Source organism: Coffea eugenioides, chromosome 3 (genome assembly GCF_003713205.1).
Source record: "Coffea eugenioides isolate CCC68of chromosome 3, Ceug_1.0, whole genome shotgun sequence".
NCBI classification, from domain to species: Eukaryota; Viridiplantae; Streptophyta; class Magnoliopsida; order Gentianales; family Rubiaceae; genus Coffea; species Coffea eugenioides.
In genome coordinates, this window is record NC_040037.1 from 23153143 (window position 1) to 23181057 (window position 27915).

Here is a 27915-nt window from a genome sequence, read left to right on the forward strand (position 1 = left end):
ATGAGTTAAAAAGTGCTAGGGTGCTAGTTTGCTCTAGTCTAGATTTTAGTTGCTTGGTTGTTAAACTCCCAAAATGGTACTGTATCAATAACATTTTGTCATTTTTAATATATTTACGTATGGGGATGTGTATGCAATTGATTTCATTGGTTTAAATGTCATACCAAATCTCTCACAACATTCTTTTGCTTATGCAAGAAAAGTTTTAGAACTTTATGCATATTCCGTTTACATCTCACATTGATCTGTAACTAATTCTTTCATTAATTTTTCAAAATTTTGTCAAATATTTGAAGCAAACAAATGTTTTACCCAAAAAAGCCAATAACATCCCCCAAATTCTAATACCCATTTTCAATTAAATTGCACAAACTGTAATACAAGCCACATCAATAGAAATCTTTCCCTCATCAATAGCATTTTTGGTTAATTTTGACGAGATTTTATATACCTCAGACTTCATTTTTTCAGCTAATGTTCTCACAGTTTGAGGCTCTGTTCTTCGCTTCTTCATCGACAGATGACAAACCACCACAAATTCCAACTCCAGCCGCAAGCTCTTCGCGCTACTTCATAGCAAGCTCCGATAGTAAGCTCTCAAACTAACTCCGGTAGTAAACTTTCGCATCGAGTTTAGCTTTGTCCCTCTCTCTCTCTCTCTCTCTCTCTCTCTCTCTATAACTTGTAGGTTCTGAGAATGGAGAGGAATTGGGGATTTTGATTCAATCAGACATGGAGAATGGATAATATTGTAGTTCTTGGAAGCCCTGATTGGAGATGGAGATTGGAGAATTGGAAATGGAGAATTGATTCAATTGAATAGAGAATTGGAATTTGGAATCACCCCAATCGAATGACCTATGCTTGATTTGGGAATTTCATTTTTCATGACAATTTTTGGAGCGAAAATACTTTACTGCTTTTCAAAAAAAATTTCATACAAAAAGTAATATTTCATAAATTCAACTACTTTTGTGGGCATAAAGGTAATTTCATAATAATATAATATAAAAAAAATAAAAAATTTAATAAGACTCAATGAACCTTTTTTTTTTTTTGATAAGAGACTCAACGAACCTTTGAGTCTTATTATTAGACACTCGAACTAGACTTTACTCAAGCATTGAGCTGTTCGAATTAGACTCGAACTTTATTCTTTACGAGTCTGGGTTCAATTGCATGCCCATTTTCCACTCTGACCTTGAAGCTAGGCTCCGAACTTACTCTACTGTTACTGCAGGAGGTGTCATTACCTTTGCGCAACTCAGCATATGCGCTCTTAGGGCCTTCCCTTGGATAATTTCCCCAGTATTTAATATATCGGAACCATTTAATTTCCTCAGTATTTTGCTCAACTACGTCACTCTCGGCAAAAGGCCTGAAACCGTAGCGCCCGCCAGAAGCTGTCCACCGCCATACCACCTCGGCGACCTTGTCTTCATCAAATTCATCATCAATCAAACTCACAACACCGAAAAATGGTAAATACAGTAAAGAATTTGCTGCTGCGCTTGTGATGAATAATAGACTGGCTGATAACTGAAGAAGAAGAAATGGGGCATAGTTCGAAGAAAAAGAAGAAGCGCGGAGGCGCCCGAAGGGCTCCATCAAAGGATCACAATTCTCTTGCTGCTGATAATTCCGAGCTTATTGGTGAAGAAATCACCGCATTGTATGTCAATTCATTTCTTCATGTGCCTCTTGTATGATTCTTTTTGAATTTTTTGGGTTTTTAAAATTTTTATTTTGCGACGACTTTTGTAGTAGTAATATTTGATATATTCGGGTTCATTTCCAGTAGAAATTGAGAAACTTGTTGGTTATTCAATTGAGGATTTCAGGTTTTTATAATTGCTGGATTAATTGCTGCTTTTCTTGTTAGAGGTAGAATGTCTAGGATATTAGGAAAGTAATGTATGCATGTAATTTTGGAGTTCTTGGAGTACTAGATGAAGATTACTGTCTACGTACTTTGTGCAAACTTGCCGGCTTATAGTTTGCACAAGTAGTATGGTAAGGTAAGGCCTGGTGCCATTGTCGTTGCTGCTCACAGTTTTCTCGCTTTCATGCTAGTGGCGTGATGAAACCCTTACGAGGTAGAATAATTACCAGTAACAGTTTACACCCTAGTGAATCACAACAGGAATTTTACTTCTGGAACATGGTAAATAAGTGATTTGGATTAGTTATCTTGGTTGTCCGAAATCCAAAATTACTTTTAGTATCTGGAATAATTGTTGTAACCTGAATAATAGCATACTATTAACCTTTGACAATGATCATATTTGGTGCTTAATTGTGGAAGTTGAATGCAAAAGCGGTTGTTATACCTAATAGAAACTCTTTATGCATAGCTATAGCTAGTACTTTTTTAAGAAGATTGTGATTTTTAAACGCAAATAAGCACAACCAACTACGATTGACATGCAGCCATGTTCCATTAATCCTAACCTTTCAGGTTCTTAGAAACATATTTACAGCAACAAATGTATGGTACTTCAATTGTTTGTGACATAAGTTGCCTATGGCTGAAGCAGTTTAGTGGCAGTAAGTTTTTAATCTCCATACCAATCAGGTGTGTTGTAAGTATGTGCATGGAGATGTGTCTTTTTCACTAGAATTCTTGGAGGTGTGACCTCTGGCAGCTATCTGACAACTGATGCATGACAACCTTTTAGAAGAATTTTATGCTTCAAGTTTCTACATCAGTTTGAGTGACTGTTTCATGGACTGATAAGGTGTGCTATATTTCAAGATGAGTGTGAAGTTGTTTCCGGATCACTACCACAAATTCAGATTAAGCTCAGGTTATGTATATGAAGAATATCTATTTTACTTGTGTTTGGCATCTTCACTGTCTTTTGCATGAAGTGATTGTGGATTCAAATGACAGGCCATACTCAAAGGATACAGGATATGATGAATCAGATATTTCTGCTCTTCTTTCTGTAAGGTTAGTCAGCTCATGCACTAGGTTATGATATAGCATTGGTTCTTTTATATTTACTACCAAACAGAAATTCACAAAAACACAATTGAAAGAAAAGATGAAAAGCAGAAAACATAATCTCTCTTCACTAATGACTCGTCATCCATTTATAAGGTTTTTATCTGGCTACCCCAACAAATGCCCAAAGTTGCGTATAATTCCTGAGAAAGGATTATCAGTGGTAGATGCGGACAATCTTCTGTCCTTGCTTCATGATCAAGTAAGATGCACACCTGTTCAGAAGCATTCCTTTCACGATTCATGATAGGTGTTGTTTGGAGGAATTTTTTTAAGTCATTCTGCATGTAGTATTGTGAATCCTTTTTGCTGATACGTATGGTTGATCAAAATCAGCTTTTTTTCTGTTCAAGTAATGAATCATCATCTTTAATGTGGGAAAATTCTGTTGGATTTTTTACTCCTGTTCTTAACTTTTGAGAGAGAGAGAGAGAGAGGGGGGGGGGGGGAATATTCAAAGAAGTGGTTTCCCTGTATCCCCTCATCTTTGAAAAGTAGGAAAATCTTCCTATTGTTCTCTCATGCTCTGGGCCATTGAAGTTTTATTCTAGCCAGATATGTTAGGATATTTATGTAACATCCCAAAACATCACGGCTTATACTTTCTTTCTCCTGAATAATTTTTCTAAGCACTGGAAATGGTTTATGAGATTGTGCTAGAATAGCATGTTTTAGCTGGTGCCACAGTTTTTGATGCTGTGATGCTCTCCAGTAAAGTTTTGCTTTCTTTCTACTTTTTGTTAACAAGTCTTTGGCTATGACATGCTGTTAATTTATGTACTTGATCCAGTGATTGTTATTTCAATTATATTGTTATAAAAGCGTTGCTATCATTAAACATTGGTTCTGTTATTATTAATGTCATTTTATGTTCTTTTCATTCCGTGAATTTACAATATTCCCAGGCAAATTCTAATGCTCGTGAAGGGCGAGTAATGATTTACAATTTGGTGGAGGCTGCTCAAGAATTTTTGTCTGAAGTTGTTCCTCAAGCAGAATCACGTGAATCTGTAAGCCTTAGCATTGATCAATTTGCAGCTATCATAAAGCACAAGAAATGCATGACTTCCTGAATTTAGATTTACAAAGACATAGGAAGGCATTCATGTCTTGTGGCAAGCTCAATAACATTACTCTGCTATGTATCAGACTCCTGAATGGTGGAGAAGACATTATGTTGGTTATTCAAGGGACTAGCAATAGAGAAAAGAGGCCTTTAATGATCCTGTTTTGCAATGAATTCATTAATTTTCTTATAACAGTCGAAAGATAATAGTTGAAGATTTGTATTCTTCCTAAATATAACTTTTAATCTTATGAACTTCGAAGGAGATCTTTAGGGATTCAGATATTTCTTATTCATTGTGAAATAGATGTAGGATTCAACTGTGTAAGATTTTTTTTTTTGTTTGGGGCTATCCTCTGAGTACTAGATGATTAGCTTTTCTACATGGAATGTTTTCTTAGTGCAGGTAATGGCATGTGCTAGGAAATGTAGAAAGAATAATTATTATTTCTATTTCTCTCTTTGCTCATTCAAGGTCCTCACCATCTAGGTTACCATACCTTATGTCTCTTGCCTCTTCGGTCCCTTTTATTTGAAAAGGAGAGGAGAAGGGAGTCAGGATCCACATTTAAGTATTGCAATCCAATTATGCCATGCTCAATTTCATACTGGTAAAAGCTACATGGCATATGCATTATTTAGTCTAAAGCCTGATGTTATGTATAATTCGGCATGTTTGCACTAGCTTTGTTGCATATGGTCAGATAGCACCTTTCCTTCAAAAACCACTAGCCCAATAAAGAGTGGGATGTTTGAGTTCTTTCCTTGGTAATAGATTCCTTTACCTGATTTTGTCTCTGAGCAGGACTGGTAAAGTCTACTTAATGCATGGAGATATTGTATAAGGGCTATTGCTAGAATGCTTCCTTCGTGGTCACTTAATTTGCTGCCTTGATGTATCCACTGCATGTTCACCATATATTTGTCAGAAAGATGTATTATGATGTTTGCAGAAAGCTGCTTTATCATTGCAAAGTCTGTCTGACATAATGCATGGTTGACTCTTATGTGCTTTGGCTTCTTTTCAGGCTATATCCCAAGCCACGGACAGGAGTACCTTGCTATCTCGCAAGGATTTGGCAGTTTCCAGAATCATGATGTACTCTTGTAAAGGACCTTTTGTATATGGTTATATAGATCTTTTTAGTGGTTGTGGGGAATCATGGCATTGGAGCCTGGGAATGGAACAAAACACTGGTCTAAAAACTAAAGTATCTTCTAATACCTTCGAGCATTCCAAAGTTGGACATCAGAATGCAGATAACAAAATTGGGAAGAAGTCAGTGGAACTTCAGGGTGCTAAGCAAGAATTTGCGCAAAACCCTGCATTGAAACTAGTCACTGTTAAAGAGGAGAGTGAGGATGAGATCAAGAGTACTGATTCAAGTACAACTCTATCTTGTGGAACAGTCAAAAGTGGTAGTGTTGGTAACATAAAGGTATTGGTGAATATCTTTTCATTCAAGATGGATGGCAAATACATGTTAGGTTTTGTTCTGCCATATAATTTTTTCTGTCTTTTTTTTTTTTTCCTGATCTGAACTTTATCTTTCCTTTCTGTATAATATAGCACTAGATACATTCAATACACATTTATCTGGATATGTTGTTTTCTTATGTTACAGGATATTTTTGTGGAGGAGAATCTAGCAGAAACAACTGATGTAGATCGATTAATAGAACCTTCAGAATCAGTGTCTTCAAAATCTGTTATCAATCACCAATTATCTCAGACTATGAGAACAGATTTAATTATGGTGGGCTTCTTTCTAATTCTCACTGTGCTGCCTGTGAAGTTCAATTGTACTTGTGCATTAAACTCATTCTCCGTTAGGTTCACCTACTTCGCCTTGTTTGCGCACCCAAAGGGCCTCTAGGTGATGCTTTGCTGCAAATCACATCAGAGCTGTACAACCTAGGGGTATGTATTCGTTCTTCTGCTGAGCTGATAATGAGGTTGATTAATTTACCTTAACTAGGGACTATCTATTTATCTCATAATGGCCATCTTGTGCTGTTTTAGATCGTATCTGAGCATGTGCGTGATCTGACAATTGAACCATCTCCAGTTTTTGAGAAGGCTTTTAATCATGTTTTCGCTCAGCATAGGGTTAGTAAACTACTCTTTTGATGTCCATCTTATACTAACAGAAGCTGAATTCCATGTTATTGACTTATACCTTGCCAAATTCCTTGCTATAGGTCTCATCAAAGATCTCTCAGTTTTGGAGAACTGCTTCTGATTTTGAAGGACAGAATTCTTCATCCATGTCAAGTTCCCGTTATCTAAGTGATTTTGAGGAACTCCAGCCCCTTGGTGTGCATCCATCTTACTTTACTCAATCCACAGTGATGGATATCTGAATAAGTTAAAGGAATGATTTGACCAACATTCTCATTGCAACATGGTGTTTGTTCCTTAGGAGAGAGTAGGCTATAGATTAATTTACTTCCTGGTACATTGATATTTTGTTGAGCATTTTAAAATGGAAATGGTAAAGGTATTTAGATTGTTGCAATCCAGGATTGGAAGGTTTGCCACAGTGCCTTGTGTTCATTTTGTTGTGGTATTTAATTGAGTCAAATGAAAGTGGCACTTGGTTTGTGTTTGGTAAAAGTGGAGCCTATTCATCTTAGCTTTAAAGTGGCAATAAAATATTTAACGTATATGATCTACTCTAATGTAAAAGAACAAGTTGACCTTACCTGGTTTCACTTTTGATTTTACTAATTATCTTGCAAAGCATTCGTTTGGACGCTTTTGTCTGAATAGGTTTTCTTTTAAAACTTTGACAAGAAAATATGCTTTTCAGTTTGTTGAATTTCGATTGGATGCTTTTATCTTTGAGTTTCATATTGTTTGCGATTGCACTCTGGTGCCTCTTGATGTATGCCGTTTCTCCAAGAATTTTTTTTAAAATAATTTTGTCAGTATATACTTTGGGCATAGCTTCGAGAGAAGCTCTGAGTGAACAAGAACAGACCCTTAGGTTGGTGAGAAGAGCCCATATAGCCTCAGGGCGAAAGGGTGATGAATTTGTGAATATCCTATGAGCAGTTGTTCTTGTTTTCATGTCAGCCCCATTGCATCCCGTCGTAAAGCTGTTCAGTATGATGTATCTGTTTAAATCCTGACTTGCTCATCTAATTGGACATTTTTATTGAGTAAAGATTCAGCATTGGCAACATGATTCACTAGTAATGTTCCATTTCTCTCGCTTATGCTGTTGCTTTACGATGCCTTTTTGTATTTCTTTTGAGAAGAAAAGCATATGAACCCCCAGTTCTTTATCTGTGGCATTCATTGCTAGGACTCGTCTGATTTGCATTTGCACCCTTGTCTTTCTCAGTTCTCTAATGTGGCATCTTGGTATTTCTGTGACCATATCTCCTTTTCCTAGCAGGTCATGGAGGATTTGGTCATGTTGTGCTGTGTAAAAATAAGATAGATGGCAGGCAATATGCTGTCAAGAAAATACGCTTGAAGGACAAGAGCCTGCCTATAAATGATCGCATATTGAGGTTACCATCTGCTCCTGTATATTTTTATTTTCCTGTCGCTCAAAATCATCAGATGGTATTAAACACTCTTATTCCTTTGTTAATGTTCTACCTTCTGTGACAAAGTTTCTATCCACTTCTGGAGGTTGAAAGGATCACTTTTATGTCCTCACTTCTCTATTCTTAGTCTTTGCTACCTAAGTGTAACCCTGAAAATACAGAGGTTGGCAAGTAATGAATTTTCAGTAAAAATATTGAGTTTGTTTGGATAAGAATTTATTTGGATGATTTATTTGATCCAGTTACTGTAGCACTTTTTGTGATGTGATGTATGTGAGATAAAAAGGTGATTGGGAATTGTGTGTATGATGCAAGCAAGACAAAATCTGAAATTTTTATTCTAAATTCTTGTTGTCCAAACAAACTCATTGGTTCCTCTGCAAATTGAATTTTGTCTTGGGGTGAACAAATATGTGCATTCTAATGTATATGATTAAAGCCTTTATAGAAGCTTTTGAATAGCTTATAGTCAGTGTCAATGTCATAGTTCAGGCTTGAGTAACAATCCAGTACATATTAGTTAGTTTGTTTTTATGGTCAGTGGTCCTTTTGGTGATTTTATGATATTCTTTTAGTTTCAAAAAAGCATTTTTTTTATGAGTGTTAGAATAAACTTATGGTTTGTGGCTGGTTAGGTTACTTATAATTGGTTTCTTAGGCATTTGTTATGGTTTCTGATAAAGCGAAGTTTTTTAGTAGCAGAATCAGCTCTTGGGAGCCTTCAAGTCTATGTCTGTGTAGCCTATGGAACTTCTAGAGGCTGAATTATTTTCTTGATTTTAGTGCAACCAATTAATGTTTTGATCTTCTTTTGGCTATTGAAAGCAGCCTCAGGATTCCTTGAATCTCACCTGAATTGCGTATCGAGCAACCCTGAAACTGTTTATTTTCTGCTGCTGTCGAACAACAATTTTGCCAAACTTTTTTTTTTTTTTTTTTTGCATCCGAAGACCCCTGTTTCAGTTCTTGAAAATTGGCATAGATGTAAGGTGTAATCCTATTAATGGCATGAATTCTAACAGAAAACTAGAGCTCCCGTTGTGTACTAGTACACCAAAAGAATGTAATGTATTGAAAGGAGTATCCTAATATTTCATGCCTTAGAATAAATATTTGAAGTGCTTTAAAAATGTTATAATGCGTGCTATGATTCAAAGAAGGAGCCAATGGCTTCCATAGGTTTCATGCACTACAGCCCTTGTTTTCATGTCATTGTTTGTTTTAGATTTGATTTTTGTTCTCCGCTTGCATAGAAGATTCTGGAGATTTTGCATCTAAAGCTTGTATCCCTATGGGATATAATACATTATAGTTGATATTCAAAACATATAATGGAGTTGGTTCCTGTAAATTTTGTTTACTATTTGAAATTATACATCAAATAAAGGTGGACTATGATGCAAAGCAGGAATGTAGATAAGTGACCTTTGATTTTTTTCCGTGCCTGCTTTAACTTTCGACGATTTACTTGGAAAGAAAAAGTAAATGGGTGTTTAATGGCAGAATCTGTGAATTTCTGCTGTGTTGAAGCAACGTTTTATGCTGACCCAGATTGTCTTCATCATCTTTAGATTGCTGACCAGAAAAAGGAGAAAAAAGAAATAAAGAACTTTGCTAGGGAGCAAAAGTAAGGATGATAAGTTTCTTTTTGATATCATATTGGTCTGCATAAGCTTAGAGTCATGATGCTGGTATTCTAACTTAAGGTTACATTTTGAAGTCATTTGGTTAGCATTTATTGCCTCAATCTTGTGCTTTTGATCAACTGTCTTGACACTTTTTCTACTTGGAGTTGTTGTATATTGTTTTTATTTTTTGGTAAAAGGTGCATGGCATCTCCCATTTGCATTTTTATATTCTTTGTGATCCAATCCTTTGTTAGATGTAGATTTAATAATCGTACTGTGGGCGTACCTTGTGGTTTTCTTACTAAATGAGTATGCTGCTTATGTTGTCTGGTGCAACCATTTGTTTTTCTCTTATTAAATATTCTTAAAACTTCAGGGAAGTTGCTACTCTGTCACGGTTGCAGCATCAACATGTTGTGCGTTACTACCAGGTACTTTTGCAGTTTGAACTTTTTTTTATCTCCTTATCTATTCATGAGAGGTGTTCTATTCTGTGATTTGTAGGAGTCTATAGTATATGGTTTTGGAAACTTTTATTTAATTGAACAAGTTATCAAGTTCTAAAAGATCTTCATTGTATTTGATTGTTCTAGTGGTGATTAAAAATTAATTAAAATATTTCAGGCATGGTTTGAAACAGGAATTGCTGGTTCTTTTGGTGATGCAACCCAGGGCTCAAAAGCCACCATGAGCTCCACTTTCAGCTACATGGATGGAAGCTCATCTGATATTTTTGGGCTGGAAACTAAGCTTGATTCGACTTACTTGTACATTCAAATGGAATACTGCCCCAGGTTATACTTCTCATCCGTTTTACCTGTAAATTTAGGAAAAGGAAATGAAGGGGATAGTACATCAGCACATGCTTAGGGGCAATCAATCAGTGCTATCACTGACAGGAGCTAAGTATTTTCTTTTTTATTCCTTCTGGAATTGGGGGAGGAGGAGGGGGAGGGGGTGGAATCATGAATCTAAAATCTGGCTTCTGTCATACTAATCTCCCCTTCACTTATGAATAAAAAATTTGTTGCTAATAGTAACTTCCTTTCTTTTTTTTATATTTATTTATTTTTTGGGTGAAAAATCTAGCAGGTCATTTTTTTTAAAATGTAATTTAGGAGTTTTCTTGCAAGTTTTAGTTGACATAGCTCCTTTGCTTGAGGTATTGTAAATTCTAAGTTCATTTCAGACAAAGTGGATCAGGAGAAGCCTGAAGGCATATCGTCAACCTATGAGGAAAAAAGTCTCGAGTTTTATGGATCTTTATGAAGCAAAGAACCTTTATATAGGCCGATCAGAAAAAGAAAGTAAACACATGAAATCATTATTTAATTGAACCTCATAAGCTTTCCATGTTCTTGTTCTATAATAGCCGATTTTCACTGTTATCGATTGCCTAATATGAGGCTTTCAAAGGAAAATGATTACAGTTACGTTGGTGGGGGCACTGGGTGCTTGTCACATTCTACCTAAGACTATTAGAATTTTATCATCAACAATATGATGCTTGCACAACATATCACCTTTACCTTACAGATGTTCTATCCCAAGAATGAATTGTAAAAGGAAATAAGTGGATCTGCTTACATTTGAAAAATACAACTGCTCACAGTCGAAGATATCTTTTCATATATACTTTCATAAAGTCTTTTTTCTTTTTGCGCTTTTCTTGACTAGATTTAGTTATAGTACAGGGAGCTTTGAAGAAATTATGTAGATAAAGGGTAACTGTCCAAATAGTTTCTCCTTTATTTTGAGGTGCTGTAACTTCTTAAGTTTTCTTTAATTATGATGCCATTATAGAATTCTTTAGTTTTATGCTTCCGTCTCACGTATTTCTTTAGCTATTGATAGTTATTGATAATTATATTGCTTCTGTGTTATGCATCCTCAACAATGTCAAACAACCATCTTTGGTTGTAGATATATTTTGCAGTTGCATAATTAATGACATTTTTTATTCTTTTCTTTTAAATGGTTTCACGTAACTAATTTAATGTCCATGTTTTACAGGACACTGCGCCAAATGTTCGAATCGTATAATCAATTTGATAAGGAGCTTGCCTGGCATCTGTTTCGCCAAATTGTTGAAGGCCTGGCACACATACATGGCCAAGGAATAATTCATCGTGACTTGACTCCTAATAACATCTTTTTTGATGCTCGCAATGACATTAAAATTGGAGATTTTGGTCTTGGTGAGAAACTTCTCTAGTTTCTACTGGATTGAACTTATTTTTATGCACACGAGTTACTTGTCTTTGCTTTAGCATCAAGTACCCCAAAATGAATTGTCCACTTTTTGCAGTGTTGGATTCATTTTTTTCTTCTTAAAGGCTTCCTGGATTCTTTTTGTTGAATGGGAGAATCTAAAATTATTTTGATCGTAGTTCATTGCATGCAAGTGGAATATGCACCAAAAATGCTAGGGGATTGAATGTTCATAGTACTCTCAATACTTGCACAGAAAAAATGTAAATAGTACTTTTTGGCTTATGATTGGTAATTTCATCAAGTCACACAATTGGTTGTTTCAATGGATGAGATTACTAAATATACCTTTGTATCTTGATTCGCATTGATGTTCCATCAAGATTACAAGTTATGAAATATTTGTGACTAGGCTTGTATCTTGTCTAGATTATCTGTTCCCTCTTGCTAGTGAGAGATTTGTGCATGCAGCCGATAATTGCTGTGAACTAGACATTTACTCTTTTTTCTTTTTTCGGGTTAGATCTATCTTTTGAACTGTCATCTTTTCTATTTTTATTTTTTTGGCATTTTCTTAGGGATACTCCAGTCCTTAGGAAATGATGGGATTGTGAATGTCATAGTCTGGGATATGCGAATATTTAGGATATACTTTGATTATTGGAGGGGCGTTTGTAGGATTACTATACTCTGGGATACGCGAATATCTAGGATATACTTTGAATATTGGTGGGGCATTTGGTGGATTGGTGGGGCATTTGTAGGATTACTATACTATGGGATACGAGAATGTCTAGGATATACTTTGTTTATTGGTGGGGCATTTGTAGGATTACCATACTCTGTATGGATGTTTCCTGCTTGATTTATGTGGCTAAAATTATCAGTACAGAAATTTATTTGCTTATCAGTACAGAAATTTATTTGCTATCAAGAGGGAGACAATAAAAGGCACATATCACTGTATTCTTTTCCATTTCAGCCAAGTTCTTGAAGTTGGAGCAAGTGGAGCAGGATGTTGATGCCACAGAAACAGTTGGAGTTTCAGTTGATGGTACTGGCCAAGTTGGCACATATTTCTACACTGCACCTGAAATAGAGCAAGGGTGGCCAAAGATAAATGAGAAGGTATTTTTGGTTTTTTGAACAAGTTTAATTTTGTAGCAGTAACTACTACTCCTGTAGATTCCTCGCTCAATTACCTTGTTTCTGCAGGCTGACATGTATAGTCTAGGAGTTGTATTTTTCGAGCTCTGGCGCCCTTTTGACACAGCAATGGAAAGGCACATTGTCCTTTCTGATTTGAAACAGAAGGGAGAGCTTCCTTCTGCTTGGCTAGCTGATTTCCCAGAACAGGCGTCTTTGTTAAGACTTCTGATGTCACCAAGTCCATCTGAACGTCCGTCAGCTACAGAACTTCTTCAACACGCTTTTCCTCCCCGAATGGAATATGAGCTTTTGGATAGTGAGTCCTTGACAATGTTTGATACTTCCATGTAGCATGTGGAATCAATTACAAGAACTAATATGTGCATAAATGTTGATGCCCATACATTAGTTGTCCCCGTTGAAGTAAAAGAATGTTTAGTAGTTTTTTAAGATTTAGACATGTAATAGTTCAGATTAAGGTGGGAAGCTTAGAAAGTCACAAACTGAGTTACTCATATTATTATGTCACAAACTTACTCATATTATTATGTCACAAACTGAGTCATTCTGAAGCAATTTTTTTCTGTGTTTGGAAAGTCAAATTAGAAGCTACTCATATTCTGCATCACATTTAAGTCAAACTTTAGGCTTTTGTGCTTCTTTGCTGCTGCCTTTCTTTTGCTTCGACTATGGGGAGTATGAGTTGAATTGATGGCTTTTACTCTCAACATGGTTGTCTAGCAGTCTCTCTTGGTCCATGTCATCTTAGTTTTATGGATTGTGACTGATTAATTGCTGATTGAGTGTTTACTTCAGATTTTAGGTCAAAAGATTTCAAGCCCTTGTCCTGCCCTGTTACTTTAGGATGATGTGCTTGATGAAAGCCTATGGCCCATATAGTGGTGAAGTAGTGTTCCGACTTCTCTCATTTATGATGTATTTACTGATTTCGGCATTTAGATTACCTGGTCTGCATTTTCCTTTTTGGAAAACCTTTTGGTTTAGTTATTGTACATTTTTTTAACCTGGTTTTGTTTGATGGTTCTCTCTCCCCCTCCCCCTCCCCCCACTCTCCATACGTATGTTAGTTTTAAAAAGTAAATAGTTCAACTTTGGCCTGATTATTTATTTTTGTATTGTTTTAAACGTATGAGGAAGCTAAAAATCATTTCCTAAAGCTTTGCTTCCTTAATCTATTGTATATCATGATTAAATTAAGGATATTCATCTCTTCAAATGCAGATATTCTCCGAACAATTCATACCTCTGAAGACACTGGTGTGTATGACAAAATTGTAAATGCTATTTTTGATGAGGAGCTTTTGAGCACAAAGGAACATGAGAGTGTTGAGAGATTGAAATTGCTTGGAGGTGATATCTCATCTGTCCTATTTTCGGATGTTGATACCAGTAACCGTGATCATGTATTGGAGGTGGCTGCTGGAGTGTTTAGACAACATTGTGCAAAGCATCTAGAGGTTATACCAATGCACATATTGGCTGATTCTCGACAGCTAAATAGGTTTCCCCTTGTCCAGTCTTTGTATCTTATTTTGTTATTGTTCCCAAAATTATCTCATTTTGCATGTTCTGCTGCTTTTTTGTTCTTTTATTTTTTATTTTTTATAATTTAGTTATTCTTGACTTGGAAAGGAATACTGTGAAACTTTTGACCAATGGAGGAGACATGGTTGAGCTTTGTCATGAGCTTCGCTTACCTTTTGCCAACTGGATAATTGCCAATCAGGTATATGATTTGCTTTCCAACTTCTTTTGCCAATGGCTTATGTGCTGCTTTTTTTCTACATGTTGAACTCTTTCTTTTACTAATCAGTTTTTTGGTCAGCATGCTGCATAGCCTGTTTGTTTACTATATACGCATATTGATTAATGGTTTCCTGAAGATAAGAATAATGTTGTGATATCTCAACACGTAGAGGTCTTTGGTCAATTCTTTTATGTGGTGCAGGTGAGATGAAAGTTGTCAGCTGAACATACATCTTCCAAGGGGAATGGGGGGTCTATTTGGGATTCTCTGTTGGGCTCTTGGGTTTTCATATTTATTGACCGTGGTTTTCGATAATTCTTTTTATATGAGGGCTATTATTCTTTTCTTTCTCCTGTTTTTAGTAAGTAGCATTCATAATAGTTCTAAGAAATTGAGTTGAAGTATTTTAGATGTGAGTTGACGAATCTTCTGACTATTGTTCTGAATTTTGTTGTGCTAAGTAACTGCAATCCAAATATATGTTTCCATCTTGCCAGATTGTTATGTTTGATGGACTATGAGCCAGTTCAGTAATGGAATTTGCTATCTGTCAAAATTACTGAAATAATTTTAGAAAATGACTGCTTGAAGTTTTAGCTTTTCTGATTTTAGAAAATTCATTTTTTAAAAATTTTAATAGTTCTTATCGCTCATTGTCTGGTGGGACTTTTAAACTGGCCTCTACTGCTATTCTGTTTCACTACCTTTGGGTGCCCAAATAAGTACTAACACTACATTTTCTTTGCTATGCTATTTGGTTGTCAATTAGTGCAAATAATATGAATTATTGTCTGCTGCAGAAATCCTTCTTCAAACGGTATGAAATATCGTATGTATATCGAAGAGCAATTGGTCATTCACCGCCAAATCGGTACCTTCAGGTTTTCCTTGCATAACTTTTGTTAACATTCTACTGATAACCTGTCAACCAAGTATATGATAACCTATCTTATGCTAGCACGGGGATGCTGGTTTATTTGAATGGCTTTTGTTATTTATAGGCGGACTTTGACATTGTTGGAGGTGCGATAGCATTGACGGAGGCAGAGATCATTAAGGTAAGCTCTTCATGGTTGCATCAGTGCCTGGACAGTAGTCTTTTGAGTACAGCGAAACCATTCTCCTATAGACCACCATATTAGGTTAGTTTCTTTAATGACTTTTAGAATCTTCACTTTGGGAGTAATAGAAATTTAGCATGCTTTGGAACTTCAATAGTCAATGCCATAGGATTATCTTATGGGCTGTCAATTATTCACGCATTGGATAACTTAATGTGATTTTTTAAAAATACATGTAAGATTGTGACCTTTGTCTCTTTCAGTCCACCTTAACCCTAGTCCACCTCCAGAGCACAATTTTTATTTTCTTTTAATACAACTTTAGAATCTTCAGTTTTGGATTCTTAGAAACTTAGTTTGCTGCATACTTCAATACATGCAATGCAGTAGAAATATCCTGTAGGGTTCCAATTTATGGTATCAAATTGTATTGGATTGCATGGGATAACTTAATTCAACTCCTTAAAATAGATTTTAAGATTTTTACCTTTGTCCTCACAAACCTTACTGGTTTTTACTGCTACTTTCTTACATCTGCACATACTCTTCTCTTCTCACACACTTGCATTATCTCTATGTCTCTCCTCTTCTCTCTCAGACACCTACCAGCACTTTGCCTCCCTTTTCCATGTACAAACACATACTTTCTCCCATACATACTTGCTATTTCTCGCACTCATTTTCACCTACTTTTGTCATAGCACGATCTATTAGAGATGTTTCACTTCAGTATATTCAGCCTTCAGATTCTATACTTAGTTTCATCAAGCAGGACTCTCTGCCTCTTTTGTTCTTTTTGTCATGTTATTTATATGGCATACGTGTTGCTTCAATTTTCTAGAAGTGTATGGAAGGGATTAAATTGTGCTCTGGAGTTGAATCTTATTAGGGAATTGCTGTGATCTCCTCTCCTCTTTTTGCCTCTTAATTCTTATGTCTTCCTATCTTGTGTCCTCAATTGTCCTAAGATTATAACTAAGAATCTGAATTTTTATCTAACTCACACTTTCTTCTTGGTGCTGCATTAATATGTTGAGACATTGAAAGTATCATCCTTCTCTGTTTTTATCTTTGGAAGTGTTTTTCTTTAAAAGTTGTACCTTTTCTTTTCTTCATAGGTAATCTTTCGATTTTTTCCTGGGTCATCTTTTAAATGAAGCCACATCAACTATAATCAATTAGGAAGGAAAGTTTATGTCTATTGAGCCTTAAAAAAAAAACTGGAAGGACAATGAGAACTTCGATCAGAAAGTAAAATGGAGCCTGCTTACAAAAACTATAATTTAAAGAATCATCCTCATATAAACATGTTGCTCTAAGAGGAGTCTTTATAAGGCATTTAGCATGATCATATTCTCTTTCATTAGTGTTTTTGTTGAAGTCTGTCTTATAATTGCCACAATCCCATTTTTAAGATTCCATCATTTTTCCAATCTTTAGGCCTCGATGGACATTATTGGTCAGTTTTTTCATTCAGAATTATGTGATATTCATTTGAACCATGGAGATCTATTAGAAGCAATTTGGTCTTGGGCCGGAATCGAGCCGGAGCATAGACAGAAAGTGGCTGAGGTATTGGTCTTAAGTAGCCTTTATTAGACTTTCATCCTTTGGCTTCTGCATAATGTTGGATATGCAATATTCTTATTATGCCTACTTTTTCCAATGTGAAGCTTCTCTCTCTATTAGGATCTTTGCGCCCTCAATCTTCTGAAAGAAAGTCTAAATGGGTGGTGATAAGACGACAGCTTCAACAGGTATTGGAAACGTTCTGGACCTCATTTTCCCCTAGTTATTTCACAATTCAAATGGAATATCATTTTCTGCGGTTTTTTTTTTGGGTCAAGGAAACTAAATTTATGTGTTACTGAAAGAAAAAATCTTTAGTTAATGAAAACTAACTCGAGAAAAAATGATATTTTTTTTAACAGTAACAGATGTATCACTAAGTGAAGTTTCAAATGAAGGGTTTCACCTATCTGACTGACATGTAAATAAACTGAGGATTATGTAATTGTGTATATGTGTATAGTCAGATTATGGTAGGTTAGGCATGTTTTGGGTCTTGATGAGGATCTAGGCCTTGATTGTAGACATACCCCAAGTTCTCCTTGAGGGTCATTCTTAAATTTAGACCAGACCAGCAAAATTCTCATGGATCTGGAAATCAAACTACAGGCTATCATGCCTGTCTGTGGTTTTAGCTTTATAAGGGTGCAAACATGCTGCTTATTTCTATCTTGAAGAAATTGTTTTGCTGTAATATGTACAAGGCAGGATACAGACAAGAATCATTCTCCACTATTTAGCTTGAACTAGTTTCTCACTAGCCTTCTTTCCAGGAACTTAATCTTGCTGAAGCTGTTGTAAATAGATTGCAGACTGTTGGACTTAGATTCTGTGGACTTGTAGATCAGGCTCTTCCCAGGTTAAGAGGCGCCCTTCCTGCTGGTATGTTGTTTGTGATTCCTATGCTGTAATACCTTTGGATTATATGAGTCCTATCATTTATTCCAGTTGTTTACCTGTTGCAGGTAAGTCCACAAGGAAGGCCCTCGATGAGTTGTCAGAGCTTTATAACTATTTAAGGGTTTGGAGGCTTGATAGACATATCTTTGTGGATGCACTTATGCCTCCAACTGAGAATTATCACAGAAATATTTTTTTTCAGGTACTCAAATCATGCATGTCTCAGATACGGTTTATTAGGCCTTGTTTGGTTGACCAAGGAATGTGGCTTAGGAGAGTAATCTGAATACTTGACTAGACATTTCACTGTTGGGTAAATAGGTGAGTTTAAGAAAAGTAATTATTCTTAAAACATAGAACTTTATGTCAAAATCTAGGATTGTGGATTTTTATCCTTTTGTGGTAATGGTGGGATTTGACTAGAATACTGGTACATCTTGTTGGACTCAAATGGAGGTTCTGGGAGGTTCTGGCCAAGTTGTACTCCTTTTGTGGGAAGTCTCAAACTGCTTTATCAGTTGCATAGCCAATTTAAACATAAGCTCTTTCTGTATTCTGAAGTTACATCAGTCAGCATTAATTTCCCAGCAGCTGTGTCAAACTAACGACAACAAATTCACATTTACCATCAACAAATTTGGTTATTCAACATTTGTCCTTGGTGTGCCAACATGAAAACCTTCATCATCTTGTGTTTAATCATTTGGAAAGAATGAACCTGCATGCTGAAAACATGACAACTGATTATCACATTCTTTCCTGGATTTTAATTTTGTAATTAGAAAATCATGGTTCTTTTGAGTTATAAGAGAAATATGAAAAAATTGAAGAAATAGAAGAAAGAAAGTTGCAACCATATTTTTGATTTCTCAAAGGCTATTGTGGAAGTTTAAATTTGTGTAGGGCAAAAGTAAGTGGATACAAATTTTATTCTTAGAATGTTACATGTTGAATGGTGTTGTTATAACTCAAATGCTGTTGTTGAAATATCTATTATGTTAATAATCCAATGCATACCTAATTGATTTTATTAGAAACTCTATTTGCTAAATTGCTACATGTTGCATCTTGACAATGACCCTAAAAACACAAATGCAATGGATTGAAATAAAGAATACATCTGTTATGTAATCGAATTACAATTGTCAATAGATCAATAAACTCTTCTTTTTTAATAGCAAAAGAGAGTTCATGCAAGAGTAAATTCATTATTACTCATGAACAGGGAGTTCACAATGCGCTTTCATTGAAAAATTATATCATGTTTGGAAATAAATTTAGTTTTTCATACATAGCTGACAGTGGAGCAATTTTGATGATGCTTGCACTTGGGAAGAATCACCAAACAACTGGACAAAATCAAAATTTTCTTTCCTGAGGAGAATGTTAGGACCTTCATATACACTTTTGTAGTGATGTAGGACGCCCTGTCCGATATAATTCCCAAGTTCTTGGATTCATGTTACCTATTTTACATCCATCTTGCCCCTTTGTCATCAGTGATTCAACCTAGAATCCTGAAGTTAGTTCAACGCATTACTTTTAATTAATGATGAAACACTGAATCAGGCATAATCTGAATGTTTACAATTGTCAGTGACTTTTGATTTTTTTTTTAAAGGAAAACAGCATTATGTGATTGGCAAGACTAGCCTTTTTTTTTTTTGGGAAATTTATAGTGGAATAGAATCAACTGGGAAATGGTCAAAAACCATTTTGATTTGAGAAAAAATGGAGCTAGATCCAACTTTTAATACGTGGTATTGATTTATTGAATCTGCTATAATGCTTATTCAAGATGTCAGCAAGACCAAAGCATATCCTTACACTATGCACCTTCAATTCCAAAGACCATTTTGGTTTGAGAAAAAATGGAGCTAGATCCAATTTTTAATACGTGGTATTGATTTATTGAATCTGCTATAATACTTATTCAAGACGTCAGCAAGGCAAAAGCATATCCTTACACTATGCACCTTGTTAGGATTCAAGATGCTAACCGCCACCGCACCTAGCCACTGACCTGTGCTTTGACTTCAATCTTGTCCCAGTAGTTATGTTTTGGTCTGGTCTGAGTGGCTACCCTGGGTGGAGAAATAAGAGCTCTGTAGATTATGATATGCATATCATATGTGCATTCTTCATGTTTAGTCTGACATGTCAAGCCTGTGCTAACAACTGCTTACATGCTTCAAAATGACATACATTTCAAGTGCAGTATTTTTTTTTTAACAAGGAGTATTTTATGTTAAGAAAACCTTGAATGCTTTTTATTCAGGTTTTAGTTTCCATCCTCTGTTTTTGCCTAACCTCTATGAACATATCAACATTTTGAATTTACTGAGGATGTGAAGCATTTTCTATGGAAGGTCCAAAGGACTAGCTATCATTTTCATGTTGCAGATATATATGAGGAAGAGTCTTGGATCTTTAGTGGAAGGAACCTTGCTTGCTGTTGGTGGTCGTTATGATTACTTGCTTCATCATACAGGCGATTTTGAATATGTATGTGACTTATTTTGCTTTGTTGTTTCCTTATTTCATCTTTGTAATTGTTAAGTGATCAGGTGGAGTCCACTTGCAATAAAAGTTTTACTTTGCTTATGCTTGCAGATAGATTTCACTATGGACTTATAACAATTTTTTTTTTTTTGAGTTATGGACTTCTAATTTGCTTGAGCAAAATTATATGCGGTGATGTTTTAGGTGGTGCTTGACATAGTTTTCTGATGCATATTGTGATATCTTCATATATCTTGTACGCCTCCCCTCTCTGGTAAGCAAAATTGGAGTTATAGGCTGCAAAATTCTGAGCAGTGAATGTTACAAGAAAACTCATTGTGTGGTCCTTGATTCATCAAAGTGCTGTTAGTATCCTTTCGTCAGTATTTTAAAACTCGAATTAGACAGGCCACTTGGACCAATTTAACCTGGAACCTGTTGACCGTTTGGTCTAAGTATGCACCAAAAAATGTTTGGCAAGAAACCAGTAATCGGGGAAGCGTGGAAATTGGATATAACTGAGTTTTCTGGTTTTCTTTTCTCTTCTAAATTTGATGTCTCTTTTTGTGAGATTCTGTGGCTGATGCCTGTTGCCTTTTGAAACTTGGAATGCCTGAAATCAAAAGGAGAAGAGAAAGGAAAAGCAGTATTGGTCGGGAAGATAATAGGAAGACACTAAAGAAAACAGACAATGTTTTGTGCGTGTCTTGCATGAGGAAAGAAAACAGTGATCGGAGAAAAGGAGAGAAATTGAAGAACAAGCAACTGGAGTGGAGAAGAAATAGACGATAGGAAAAAAGGAAATTTTGTCCAGAGAAGAGGAGAAGAAATAGAAGAAGCGACTGATTTTGGTTGTTTGATAGCTGTAACACTCCAAACTTTTCTGATATTGTATAATGATCCTTAGAATTTTTCAAAACTGTAAATCCAACCATGATTGTTTTCTAATTTAATGGCAGGCCTAATTTCTGCAGTCTAAAAGCACACATCATCTATGTATAGAGACCTCTTTTGAATGGTTTTTGGGTACTGGTCTCTTGCCCCCTGCTTCTTTACCTTGTTGGGTTTGCCTGTGGTCCAAGTATTAAATACTGCCTTTGGTGGTCATTTTGCAAATAGTTGCCTATCTTCTCTGCATCTTCTTACATCATTTCAAAAAAGCATGAACCATCTCTCTAACTATATGTTCTGCCTGAACAATTTTTCCATGTCTACAAGAGTTGTTGAAGTTCTACTTTTCTTAAGTCATGAAAATACAAATATCACAATTCCCTCCTGCCAGTTTCTAAAGGGAAGTGAAAGGGAATGGAAAAGATCTCCAGATTTTATTATTGCTAAATAATTGGTGGAAGAACCTAAGTATGAGACCATATATGTAGTTGTTCCGATTGGGAATGATGTTAAGATTTTTCTGTCTTCGAAATCAGATTGAGGGTCTCAGATGAATATGTTGTATCCTACCTTTGGAGAATGAGGGACTGGATATTATGTATATTACACGCCAGTCTCTTGCCATCTCTCTGTTTGTCCTTCATTCATTAGCCAATGCTGACTAGTCATCATTCGCTGGCAATTCCTTTTTTGACTATGGGATCCAGAAATGGATATTTATAGGATGTTTTCAGACAGGTTGTTCTAGTCTCAGTTGGAGGTTTGAGTAATTAAGGTTTACACTTGGGAGAGCAGCTGGAGGTTGTTACTCATTTGGGAGTCATACCGGTAAACCTGTTGGTGTTTCCCTAGCTATGCAACTCACCATTTTCTAGTGAATGAATGTCTCAAATGTTTGTAGGGTAGCATGAATTTCACGCCCTTGGCATGTGCAAATGTTAGTCATGTTGACAGATGTGACACTGAGGCGTTTAAATTGATACTGGACTTTGTTGCTATAGACAATTCTGCAAGAAAAGGAAAAGAATTGAATGACAATCATGGTGCATATTGTGTCTTAATCACATAAAGAGGGTCTCGCCTTTTTGAATACTAATTAATCTTTGTATGAAATCCCTGTTCTGTGACTGAGACGATTGAATGAATTGTGGGACACATCTCATGGTCAGGAGACTGGACATGGACTATGAAAATTACCAGTGAAATCAGTTGAGATGTTGTAAGGAAGTGCAAGTCTAGACAAGGTTTAGTCTCTCAGATTTGGTACCTAAAACATCTCATAGAAAGAATATTCTTGCATATGTTTCTTGGAGGTGTCAAACTACTTAGTGTGTTAAAAATCTTTGGGAATAAGTATGACACACAAATAATGTTACAGGTAGAGCTAGACAAAGTCACAGGTTTTCTTGTATTTCCTTGATTCTTCTCTTCCTGAACGATCATATTCTAGCATTGTGATTAGGCTATAAACCTTCTTTTCTATTTAAAGCTTTTTTTTTGGGGGTTAAATTGACCTTTTGTTTTTCTTTTTTCTTTGGTTAAACCAATTTCAAGGCTAACACTTTAAGACGTGAGATTAAACTTTATAAGTGAAGGAATAGATTTTAGAGAGATGATTGGTTACGGCTAAGGAGATCTTGTCAGTTCCTGCTCGGGTTCTGTCAAAATTTGATCTTGGGATTTAGCAGTAAGGATAAAAATTTGATAGCAATGTGCTTCGTTTGGTACATCTTTTGGATTTATATTGGCTGCTGTGTCTTTTAGAGGATTTTATTTTCCTCCCTTGTCCTAGGAATTTGATGTGTGGTATTTTTCAGAGCATTACAAGACAGATGTCCAAAGAGATTGAAATGGGATTATTTCGTTCCCTTTACCTTTTAGTTTAGTAATTAGAGAAATTTTTCTTGCTTATGCCATCTGTTTACTGCATCAGCATCTATAAATTGTCACCAGAAAGTAATTGTGTGTAAATTATGTTGGGAGATAAAGTTAAAGAATATAGAAACTTTGATCTGTGAAAAGTGATCGATAATCAGGAAATGGAGTATGGTTCAGAAGTGCTTATTGTACTTTTGCTGAGGAAGATTTTTCTGATCAGAGGTGCGTGTTGCGTGTAGTTTTTTACCAGACCATCTGTTCTACCTGATAAGGTGAAATTGTTAGGCTTTCATAGGTAACCTGATTGATTCTCACAAGTACATTGGTTTCCTTTAAAATTATGGTAACATATATTTTGTGCAAAAAAATTTCAATGGCCAAATTGATTTTACTATTACATAATGCTAGTCTGTGTGGTAATCTAAATTCCAGTCGCTAAGATTAGTGAAAGGGCTTCTGGGAGTTTGTCTTTCTTTTCTTGTCTGTATTAGAGTATACATTCAAGATCGGATAAGATGCACAAGTTGATTTCTGTTGATTAGTGTGGTGTACGTCATTTGGCTTATGCTCTTCATTTTTATCACAAAGATCAAATAATTGTAATAATCGTAAAATATGTTTGCCATTATTGATAGAGATATGTTACTACAGTTCAAATGCAATATTTTGTAGTCTGTTTTGTGTTTTTGACTTTCTGTCTCAATGTTCCCAGAAATCAAATCCTCCAGGTGCAGTTGGGACTAGTCTTGCTTTGGAGACAATTTTGTCGCATAGTACTATGATGGATACGAAAATTTATAGGTAGTGTTTTTGCTCTCTTCTTCTTAGTGGGATTTGAGAAAATTGACCATCATATTTGATGATTAACAAAATCACTATTTATCTCCAACCCTTGTCATTTTCTCCTTCTCATTTAACTTCCCAAAATGTTGAACACTAGAAATACCTACAATATAAGATTGATTTCTTTAGCTCAAATGCACGTCTATCTTATTAAGAGGTAATGTAGAATGTTCTATAAGTTTTCAATGCTAGTTTTGTTGACTCCAAGTAGATAATTGTAATATACTTCATCATCTAAAGTTCTCTAATGGAGTTGGAAGCTGAAAGATGGACAAGAGGGAGTAAATAACTGGTTTCTGTTTCTACTAATTATCTGATGTTGATCTACCAAATTTTGCAGGCATGATGTTGGTATCGAGGTTCTTGTTTGCTCAAGAGGAGGAGGTGGTTTACTAGTAGAGCGCATGGAACTAGTGGCTGAGCTATGGCAGCAGAATATCAAGGTCAGTAATGAGATTTATTAGAAGAATTGTGCTTTGAATCTAAGAATCTGAAACAGGCTTCAAAAATACTTGTACATCAGACTCAGTTCGTCCCCATATGTGATCCAAGCCTCACAGAACAGTATGAATATGCCAACGAGCATGATATCAAATGTCTTGTGATCATCACTGACAGTGGTGTATCCCAAACAGATTCAGTTAAGGTAGGACAACTTATCTACTTGGTTAACTTGATGATCCTTTCCCATAGTCGGTACAAACTTTGAGAAGTAATCACAATTAGCTGGATTTTTTAACTTGTAATGGAAAGTAGCCATCTTTGTTGTGGTTTCCAGTGGTGTTATTATTTCTTCTTAGTTTCACACAATCTTAACATTGACATACTGCACTGTTATTTAAGCCCGTTTACTGTGCTACAATACCTCCACTGGAATAAAATACTGACTAGGAAATGCCCAAACTAAGACTACCAGATTCCTTAAAAGAATAGTTGGAGTTAAAAGCTTTTCTGAGATTATGTTTACCATTTTAAATCAACTATATGTATCTATTATGGGTAAGTATTAGCCATTTAGAGCTTTTGTGTTGCAACTTTTGACTCCTTTAGTAGCACCCATGCGCCATAATCTAGAGCCCGCATTCAAATGCTTTATTCCAGGAGAAGAGCACCTCATTTTTTTTTTTCTCCAGTTTGGATTGTCCTTTAAAAGTTGCTTAGCATTTGGTTCTGTTACTAGGTTCGGCATCTTGAGCTGAAGAAGGAGAAGGAAGTTCCGAGAGAAGAACTTGTCAAGTTTCTCTCTGAGGCAATGGCAACTCAATTTAAAAACCCATCCATCTGGAACTAGAACAGATTACTTGAACTCATTGCTACCAGGTTTTTAAAGCCACTTCATATTGTTCGTAGTTCTTTCGTACAAAAAAGTTTGCAAGATGTTTGCCATTATTTTAGAAACCTAAGTTCCTGCAGCATAACATTTCAAGCCATGTGTTTGTTACTCCATGTTGTTGCTGGGAAAGCTGTCTATCATAGGTTAAAATAAGGGCATGGAAAAGAGAGAAAAAGAAAATAAAAAGAAAGAAGAAATGGCCTTTCTGACATGTTAGTTTACGTTTGAACATCTAGTGATTTCCCAAATCCTATTGGAGCTTTTGCTTGCTTTTTTACAAACTTTAAAGCGTTTCAGTTTCAATATCGTCACATAACCTTTTTTTTTTGCACAATAGAACTGAGAATAGGAGCACACCTTCATTAATGCATATGAATGAAAAATTCAATTGAACAGTCTTTCTGAAAGGAATCGTATTTATTCTATACTGTAATAGTATTGATGGCTTACAGAGTTTATCAAAAAGTAGATGCCTTGAACAATTCCACTGAGAGATACTGCATAGTTCATGTACCAATACATTTGTATATATCTTCTTTCTTAATATTCCTTTTTTTCCCCTGTTTATACACATCAAAAACCGCTTAATAAACCAGTAGAAGATAGAACTCTTAGAAAATTTCATTCAGACCCAAGAATTCCAATTGGACCGTTTAATGCGGAAGGATGGGAATAATTTACTGATATTTAATATGGACTGTTCCATTCTCATCTCATTTGCTGTTTTAGAAGTCAATGCATTGTATTTTTAAGTTTTAACTCTAATTAGAGCTGCATTTCAGTCAAAATGGACAAGTCGATAGAACATCTTCTAGCAGATTGGGAATCTATCATTGTACGTCAGGTTAACTGGGTATGTTTATTTCCACCAGGATGAGGTGAAAGATTCACACATGTAGTAGATGGAGTTCCTACATCATGCTGAGAGGGGGGACAAGTGATGGTGGAGAATTCCTTTGAAAATTCACATTTAGTTCCATTTATGAATCAAATCTCATTTTTGGAATTGAGCTCTGAACTTGTGCGAATTTTTTTCCTTTCAGAATTAAAAGAGTTTCAGATGCCAAATATTTTTATGTTGCACGTTCGATGATAACTTTAATCATACTTTGACATGTCCCATGGTCAGAAGTTTCCATCAAAGGATTTAGGTGTTTTTTTCGGAAATTTGATTTTGTGATTGTGGACTAGCCTAATCCCTCCGCTTTTATGTGCAGACTTGTATATCTGTTTCTTCTCCATGGAAACATCATTATTGTTTGTTTGAGGAAAGATAAACAGACATTGCTAACATTATTAACAAAAAATTTTAATTAATGTACAAAAAGGTAGATCTCCTTGAGTACGAAATTCACCTCTTTTTTTGTCTGTTTTGTTACAGAGTACTGTTTCATATACAGAACAGTAGAAGGTTAAAGTCATCAGAGAAGGTAAAGAAAATCACAAAACAATTTTCTGCCCTCAGTTTTGCTCATATAAAGAATATTTAGTTTCTTTAGCTGTACAGTATTGTTCAAGGCTTTTAGACGATAGTTTCGCTTAATGAAAATGAAGAGACCGGCAAAGTTTTTGTTCGCAAGAGAGAGAGAGGCATGTTTCCTTGTATATCAAATTTTGTTTCTTATCTTCTTCAAGTTCAAACTGCATAAGCCATTTGGATTGTAATTCTAAAACATACTGTCATTTTGCTGTTTCCTAATGTGTATGTCTAATCAGTCATCGATTACAAGGTTCACATCTTCATATTTCTGAGTTTCTGTTTCGTTTTTACCTTTGGAGCTTTAATGCTGTATTTTCTTCGGTTTCTGTTCTTTTTGTGCTTCTGTGTCTAGAATGCCAGTATACTATCTATAGATGATGCCCAAAAGAAGAATCCTTACATGCAACATTAGAAGAGAACTTCTTCCATTAAATTGTCCATAGATATGAGAGGGTGGTTTGCAGGAAAAAATGGCGAGGAACATGAACTGGGCAAAAAGGAGTGAGAAATAATCCCAAGTTTCAAGATAGTGGTTGACAATGAGGAAGATCAAATTGACATGGATGAAGACTAGAATAACCAAATCTTCCCTTCATAAACTTTCGAGTCAATGATCACTTTAGCAAGAGTCTTAAAAAAAAGTCCAAATCAGCATTCAGCAACAAAGTGATCTCAGCAATGTTGTTGTTTTGGTCTCTAATTTTTTGGTTTATTTGTAAATTTTGTTCCTAATATTTTGACAAGGAAAAATGTGATCCTCAAAACAATTAATAGAAAATATTAATTAGCTTCACATTGGCACAAAAGTGTTATTTAGCTGAAGAACTTCTCTTTATTAAATTAGTCACAATTGAACAACAAAACATATATAATACATAAAACATAAATTAGTGGAAGAAGTTGAAAAATCTAGTTTCTTTATATGACTTGATCGTAGCTCCAATTAGATAAATTTTTGCATGACTTATCGAGGTAAGCTTTAAATGGCTATAGCTGGGAGTTGTAATTAGTGATTACAATTAGTGCAAGTAAGTACCAATATAAAGCGCTTTTAAGAATATTTGAAAA

General features: G+C 35.5%; 1 protein-coding gene across 5 annotated transcripts; it reads left to right on the forward strand.

Annotated features, from left to right (window-relative positions):
- Window positions 1–1254: 1254 nt before the first annotated feature.
- Window positions 1255–27090, forward strand: LOC113764453 (eIF-2-alpha kinase GCN2). Of its 5 annotated transcripts, none has more exons than XR_003467619.1 (30): window positions 1255–1672; window positions 2739–2807; window positions 2894–2953; window positions 3104–3209; window positions 3913–4017; window positions 5102–5512; window positions 5699–5830; window positions 5908–5994; window positions 6097–6183; window positions 6276–6390; window positions 7478–7595; window positions 9639–9693; window positions 9887–10056; window positions 11276–11460; window positions 12456–12601; window positions 12689–12938; window positions 13865–14144; window positions 14276–14369; window positions 15191–15271; window positions 15392–15448; window positions 16892–17023; window positions 17125–17208; window positions 17794–17902; window positions 17986–18122; window positions 20324–20425; window positions 23904–23992; window positions 24375–24477; window positions 24558–24680; window positions 25215–26310; window positions 26411–27090. XR_003467619.1 is itself a non-coding variant. In XM_027308363.1 (30 exons), exons 1-29 carry the CDS (start codon window positions 1554–1556, stop codon window positions 25323–25325), a joined length of 3717 nt encoding a protein of 1238 aa, XP_027164164.1. In that variant the 5' UTR covers window positions 1255–1553; the 3' UTR covers window positions 25326–25354; window positions 26749–27090. The 5 variants fall into 5 exon arrangements, 4 of the variants coding, with proteins under 4 accessions (XP_027164164.1, XP_027164163.1, XP_027164161.1 ...); XM_027308363.1 differs by having other exon boundaries at window positions 25215–25354; window positions 26749–27090; XM_027308362.1 differs by having other exon boundaries at window positions 25215–25354; window positions 26240–26437.
- The last annotated feature ends 825 nt before the right edge of the window (window positions 27091–27915 follow it).

Coding starts and splice junctions, on each gene's coding strand:
- LOC113764453 (XM_027308363.1), top strand. CDS start 1,554: ATGGGGCATAGTTCGAAGAAAAAGAAGAAGCGCGGAGGCGCCCGAAGG. Junction 4,018..5,101: donor AAGCAGAATCACGTGAATCT/GTAAGCCTTAGC, acceptor GCTTCTTTTCAG/GCTATATCCCAAGCCACGGA. Junction 6,184..6,275: donor ATGTTTTCGCTCAGCATAGG/GTTAGTAAACTA, acceptor TCCTTGCTATAG/GTCTCATCAAAGATCTCTCA.